The sequence below is a fragment of the Trematomus bernacchii genome, unplaced genomic scaffold (assembly GCF_902827165.1).
Source record: "Trematomus bernacchii unplaced genomic scaffold, fTreBer1.1, whole genome shotgun sequence".
NCBI lineage: Eukaryota > Metazoa > Chordata > Actinopteri > Perciformes > Nototheniidae > Trematomus > Trematomus bernacchii.
Window position 1 is genome coordinate 1269596 of NW_022987869.1, and position 7905 is coordinate 1277500.

Below are 7905 nucleotides of genomic sequence, written 5' to 3' on the forward strand. Positions count from 1 at the left end.
ATTCACACACATTCATTCACACACATTCACACACATTCACACACATTCACACATATTCACACACATTCACACACATTCATTCATACACATTCACACACATTGACACACATTCATTCAAACACATTCAAACACTTTCAAACACATTCAAACACATTCAAACATATTCAAACACATTCATACACATTCCCACACATTCACACACATTCACACACATTCACACACATTCATACACATTCACACACATTCTCACACATTCACACACACATTCACACACATTCATACACATTCACACACATTCACACACATTCACACACATTCATACACATCCACACACATTCACACACATTCATACACATTCACACACATTCTCACACACATTCACACACATTCACACACATTCATACACATTCACACACATTCATTCACACACATTCACACACATTCACACACATTCTCACACACATTCATACACATTCACACACATTCACACACATTCATTCACACACATTCACACACATTCACACACATTCACACACATTCACACATATTCACACACATTCACACACATTCATTCATACACATTCACACACATTCATTCACACATTCATTCACACACATTGACACACATTCATTCAAACACATTCAAACACTTTCAAACACATTCAAACACATTCAAACATATTCAAACATATTCAAACACATTCATACACATTCCCACACATTCACACACATTCATACACATTCACACACATTCTCACACATTCACACACATTCATACACATTCACACACATCCACACACATTGATACACATTCACACACATTCTCACACACATTCACACACATTCATACACATTCACACACATTCTCACACACATTCACACACATTCACACACATTCATACACATTCACACACATTCATTCACACACATTCACACACATTCACACACATTCATACACATTCACACACATTCTCACACACATTCATACACATTCACACACATTCACACACATTCACACACATTCATTCACACACATTCACACACATTCACACACATTCATTCACACACATTCACACACATTCACACACATTCACACATATTCACACACATTCATTCACTGACATTGACACACATTCATTCAAACACTTTCAAACACATTCAAACACATTCAAACATATTCAAACACATTCAAACACTTTCAAACACATTCAAACACATTCAAACATATTCAAACATATTCAAACACTTTCAAACACTTTCAAACACATTCACACATATTCAAACACTTTCAAACACATTCAAACACTTTCAAACACATTCACACACATTCATACTCATCCAAACACATTCAAACATATTCACACACATTCATACAGTATTTGTGTCGAGTCATGGTAAATATGCCGGCTGTAGCAGCTTCAAAGCTGAACACATTTAGCACGCAGCTCTGCTTACCTCCTTCTTGCAGTGCAGGAAGGTGTGATACTTGTAGTGGTGAAGGGAGTGATACAGACTGTAGATCCGACACGTTTCTATTGAGAGCTTCAGATCCTGAAAAGGGTTGTGAGAGAAAACAAGGTTGAAGAGTTTCCTCCTGAATGTTTCCCCACCATTTGATAAAGCACAATGAAACATGGCAGTTAAACTTAATAATACTTCACAATGGGTTCCAGCTGAACTTATATACTGTAGGAGGATGTTCTTTGATGAGATATGTTATCCTCCTCTGTGGTGGTCTACACTCACTTCACTTAGACTTCGAACAACAGATTTCCTCACTTTCCTCTTTTGTCTCAGATTTCTGTCTTCACCACGTAACAATGGAGAACAATGGGAACTCTTCTCCTCTGCCAATATGTGGGCCATTCACTTATCAGCCTACTTTTATGTTCATAAACCCCCCCCCCGCCCAACCTTCACAGATCCTCAACCGCTTATCCTACAATCAAAGTGAGAGGACCTTTTACCATTTTGTTACATCCTGCAATCTTTTCCGAAACGTAAAGATGAATGTCCATGCACAGTTCAGAGAAGTCGTTGTTATTGATGGTAAACAGAGTGACTCCCACTGTCTCTGTTTGTGCTCAGCTCATGTCTTCCTGATGTTCCACATGTGAAAAGCTCAGCATTAGACAGCAGTGAGAAGCACTTCCCTGTGGGGGGGGGACTTTGTTTCTGACCTGTTGCTTGTTGATGCTCCTCTTCACCCTGTTGAGGGTCTTGCGGTTGTAACCCTCCCCACCGAGGTGAACTACGACAGCCCCAGATTCCAGCGGGTCTGCCATCATTGTGGGGAATATGTGTAGCAACTCCTGGAGAGAGGAGAGCAGAATGCAGCGCTCACACATTCAGATGTTTGTAATGTATCATTATAAAAACACACACCCAGGTATAGGTTGTTTTTCATGATCAACAGACAGTCTGTGATTTGAGGAAAGAGAAGAAGGAAACGGAGATGTTTACCTGGTGCTGAACACTCATGTTGACTCTTCTCAACAACCTCTTCTTCTGTTCGCTCAGCAGGCTGTCAATCTTCCTCATGGGTGGGAGGTACAACTCATCTGAGGAGTCAAAGTGCAACAACTATTTATATTGAAATCTTGGATTTGAAACACACAATATGTCCACTAGAGGTCTCTCAATCAAAAGCATAAGGTAGTTGTCATGCAGTCAGATTCTAAAGGTGTTCATCAGAAAACACACTTCATCATAAAAAGAACTGTTTCTAGTTTCACTGAAACAGAAACATTTATCAATTATATGAAATATCTAGTTTATTTTAATGCAGAAATGTATTACATTATAGGCTTGCTGTGTTACTGTCACAGAATATGATGGTTCCAGTTAGAGGATTGTGAAGGTAGGTAGGGGTCTCAGAGTGCAACATGATTAGCATTGTGACAGAGTGTTCTTGCACCCTTTCCTCCAACTAGTTCAGCTCTTATCTTGAATAGTTCCTAAAGTAGAACAGGAGCCCGAGCCTTCTGCTATCAGGCTCCTCTCCTGAGGAACCAGCTGTCTCTTAAGCCCACATTCAACATTCAGCTTAAGACTTTCATTTTTGGTAAAGATGATAGTTGGAGCTGGCTCAGCTGGCCCTGGACCAGCCCTTAGCGATGCTGCTGCTGCTGCTGCTTAGACTGTCGGGGCCTTTAACCAACATCCTGTCCCCGCTACCTTCATGTCCTCTCTATCTGTATGTACTCATGTCCTCTCTATCTCCCATTAATGTATTTCTATCTCAGCAGGAGTATTTATGTCTCTCTTGCAGATTGCCACGTCCAATGGTTGCATCTGGATCATGAGTTGTGGTTGTGCCTGCTTGATGCCAACATTGTAATTTGTGCGGCCCCTGGAGTCTGTTTGACACATTGCTGAAACTATCTTTTTCATTTATATTCACATGATCATTTTTGTCATATGGATTGCTTTAATTGTATTATGTTCTTTATTCTGTAAACAGAACATTGTCTGTCTGTCCTACGAACAATTCAAAGATCATTGGACTTAAAAAGTAAGTGTATTTATTATTTGTCAATGTGACTTCCTTAAATGTGTCCTACAGTGTCGGCTCTGTGTCAGCAGTGATCTTCTGTCGGCTCTGTCTCCACATAGACACAAATGTCCTGGGATGATTCAATTAAGATGAAAACATGTTTTCTATTGCGGGATAAAAGTGACGCCACACAAATATAAAACATCACAGTTTTTGTGAGGGAAGTAAGCCTCATCCATATCTCCCACGTGTTCCACCTCATGGTTTGCTCTCACTGGGGTGATGCTGCACGTTTTCATAAATGCATCACCTGAGTTACAAAAGCACAGGTGTGGTCCCTGAAAAGCAGTTTGGTGATATGGCGTTACCCTGACAACAGTCTATGTCTTTTCTTAGTGTGTTCACACATCTCCTGAAGCCTTCCTTGTGTTCCTGCTGGTCCTACTGCCTGCTCACCATCAGTGTCCTCCAGGGCCTGACTCATGTCTGGGTCCAGAGCCGTGCTGACCAGCATCTCCACGTAGCTCCTGAAGACCTCCCTCATGGCTCTGCTGTTAACCCCCCCCCGCACAGCTCCTGAAACACAGAGCAGCTGCACTGAAGGCCTGAGCACAGCAGAAACTGACCTGGGATCATTTCTTACACTAACAAGGCGCACATATAACTCACATAAGCACAGACTAGAACAGACCTGAAGACAGTGACATGTGATCAGTTGTGTAAAGTAACTAATTACATTTACTCAAGTACTGCACTTACGTACAATTTTAGGGACTTTACTTCAGTATTTAAATGTTTTGCTACTTTCTACTTCTACTCCAGTACAATTCAGAGGTAAATGGTGTACTTTTACTCCACTACATGTATTTAATACCTTTAGTTACTTCACAGATGTGGATGAATGATGTGAAATATAATCAAGTCTTAAATCAGACTTTAGTTCCACCTGGAGTAAATTCACAAGCTACCCTGCAGTATACAAAGTCATTCAAACTAGCTGCACACACACACACACACACACACACACACACACACACACACACACACACACACACACACACACACACACACACACACACACACACACACACACACACACACACACACACACACACACACACACACACACACACACACACACACACACACACACACACACACACACACACACACACACACACACCTTCATCATCACTGGGGGGGGAGGAGGAGGACTCTGAGGAGGAGGACGGCACCTCCTTCAGCCACTTCTTCCTCTTCTTGGGGGGGTGCTCTGAGCTTTTGTCTCTGGACCCTCGCTCCATCTTCTTCTCCAGCCTCCCAAGCTCCACCGCACCCCTCCTCTCTCTCTCCTCTCTCTCCTTTCTCTCTTTGTCCTGCTCCCTTTGTTCCTCCTTCTCTCTCTGCTCTCTCTCCTTCTCTCCCTGCTCTCTCTCCTTCTCTCTCTGCCTCTCTCTACCCTCCTTCTCTTTCAGCTCTCTCTCCCATTTCTCCCTCTCCCTCCGTTCCGTCTCCTTATCCCTTTCTATCCTCTCTCTTTCCCTCTTTTCCCTCTCTTTATCAGTGTTCTCCTTTTCTTTTTGCTCCCTCTCTTTCCTCTCCCTCTCCTGTCTCTCCCTCTGCTCTCTATTCCTTCTCTCCCTTTCTTTTCTCTCCCTCTCATATTGTCTTCTCTCCTTTTCTTTACGCTCTCTCTCCCTCTGTTCTCTGTCCTCTTTTTCCCTCTCCATGTTCTCTCTCTCTTTCTGCTCCCTCTCTTGTTCTTCTCTCTCCTCCTTCTCCCTCCTCTCCTTCAGCTCTCTCTCTCTCTGCCTCTCTTTGTCGTCCCTCTCTCCTTGAGTCGGGGGGGCATTGTGAGTGCTGGGCAGCTGTTTGGGCAGGGACTGGCGCCTGTCAATCATCAGAGTAAACACACAGTGCTGTCAATCAATGTGAGCTGTTATCAGTGGTACATGTTAGACACATGTCCAGTGTCGGAGCAAAGCAACACGTGACAGTAATCAGATTACATTTGTCTGTAACGCAGTAATGTAACCCCTTACTGTGGATAACAGCAACAATTACATTACATTTACATAGCGTGAAATGATCACGTTACTTGCGTTACTTTAATCAGCATAATGTGAATCAAACGTCCGTTTTAGCTTGGCTACACTCGTCTGACCTGTTTTAACTTATGTTGGTGTATGAAGGGAAGTAACTTTAGCACGCAAGTTCATGAATGAGGAGACGGAGCAAAAATGGCAGAATGGCATAAGACGTCTTTTGAGGGTTGGAGATATGTACACTATTTCAAATTGTGCTGACTTTGACCGATTTGAGAGACTCCTCCTCATGAGGTTTAATCACTTCTGTGATGAGCATGTCCAGTAAGATTAATACATCTAGCATACAAACATAGGCTTTGTTCTGTTACATGCACTGTTCAATTACAGTTATAGGCAATGTTACTTTCTCTGAAGTCTCATCACAGTCTGATATTGTGATGAGGGCCAAAGTCTTATTTGATTTATTTATGTTATTTTGAACAAATTCATGTTTGCAGTAGATGGTTGTAAGGATAACTTATTTTAAGTTATGTTAAGTATGACAAAGAATTTCTGTGAAGTGAAGTTAAGGCTGTTGAAACACAAAGCAGTAACAGAGGTAGTCCTTGATCCGGGCATACACGAGGTTTCACTTTATATTGTTATTCGTCATCTGTTATATAGTGCATCTCAGGTGATGTTAGAGTAGTCCAAAGGTAATGTAACTAGTAGTGTAACTCATTACTTTCAGCAGTGAGTCATTTAGTAAAGGCATTCTTTTCTTTTAAGTAACTAGTAATGCATTACTTCTTTTGAGCAACTACCCCAGCAATACACACGTCTCATTCCTCACATCTGTATCTGCAGCTCCAGCTGTGTCAGCTCATCTCTATGTCCTTGCCTCTGAATGAAAGTCACAAACTCAAGTGTCCTCACCTCAGCGTGAGAGCAGCTCTGTGCCAGGGCTTCCGAGAACACACTCTCACATAATCTTTTTTGTTGACGTTCTCCAAGAACTTCACATACAGACGCTGGTAGCGCATTTTGGCATCACCAAAGTATCCCAGATACTGAGGGAGGAGAGATCAAGAGTAAGGAAACAGTACTGTTCTATATGAAAAACTGATTCAAATTAAATGGAGCTTAATTGGCATGACCATATCAAAAACATATTATGCCAAAGCATGTTGTACAATGTGTTACAAAAACGAAATACAAATAATAAAGAACACTAAACATACATTTTAACAATACATGTGGTAACATCAGCAACATGAAAAACAATCTAATTACTTTAAACAGGATGAACATTAGGACCGACCAAACTGGATTCTACGAGCCACACTGTAAAGAAAATGAACAGTCTGCATTCTGAGTCCTGTGATCTTCAGATGGCTCATCACACTTCACACAGCAGTGTAGAAGAACTGTTAAAGAAGCACCTCGGCACAAATGACTCTTCAAATCAAACAGTGGCCATTTTAACAGTTTTTTTTAATAATGGAGTAATGGATTTTTGGATGTGGTTCTGTCAGTATTTCTGTATTAAACCGGTACTAGTAACTAGTCTGCAGCCGCCTGCATGTACCAGTAACATGTGTCCGAGAATCAAAAGAGAGAGAAGATATGTAAACAGAATACAGAGACAGAGATGTGTTTGTGTGGTGTGTACCGTGTCCTGTGGTGTGTACCGTGTCCTGTGGTGTGTACCGTGTCCTGTGGTGTGTACCATGTCCTGTGGTGTGTACCATATCCTGTGGTGTGTACCATGTCCTGTGGTGTGTACCATGTCCCTCTGAGTGTACCGTGTCCTGTGGTGTGTACCCTGTCCTGTGGTGTGTACCATGTCCTGTGGTGTGTACCATGTCCCTCTGAGTGTACCGTGTCCTGTGGTGTGTACCATGTCCTGTGGTGTGTACCGTGTCCTGTGGTGTGTACCATATCCTGTGGTGTGTACCATGTCCTGTGGTGTGTACCATGTCCCTCTGAGTGTACCGTGTCCTGTGGTGTGTAACCTGTCCTGTGGTGTGTACCGTGTCCTGTGGTGTGTACCGTGTCCTGTGGTGTGTACCGTGTCCTGTGGTGTGTACCGTGTCCTGTGGTGTGTACCGTGTCCTGTGGTGTGTACCATGTCCTGTGGTGTGTACCATGTCCCTCTGAGTGTACCGTGTCCTGTGGTGTGTACCGTGTCCTGTGGTGTGTACCATGTCCTGTGGTGTGTACCATGTCCCTCTGAGTGTACCGTGTCCTGTGGGTGTGTAACCTGTCCTGGGTGTGTACCGTGTCTGTGGTGTGTACGTGTCCTTTGGTGTGTACCGTGTCCTGTGGTGTGTTACCGTTGTCCTGTGGTGTGTACCGTGTCCTGTGTGTGTACCATGTCCC

General features: G+C 42.8%; 1 protein-coding gene across 1 annotated transcript in view; it reads right to left on the minus strand.

Annotated features, from left to right (window-relative positions):
- Positions 1–7905, minus strand: part of prr12b (proline rich 12b) — a 71302-nt gene that overhangs the window by 3308 nt on the left and 60089 nt on the right. Inside the window, 6 exon segments of the mRNA XM_034113799.1 lie at positions 1456–1551; positions 2181–2312; positions 2464–2561; positions 3953–4072; positions 4680–5386; positions 6460–6593. Of these exon segments, the coding sequence (XP_033969690.1) occupies positions 1456–1551; positions 2181–2312; positions 2464–2561; positions 3953–4072; positions 4680–5386; positions 6460–6593 (1287 nt within the window).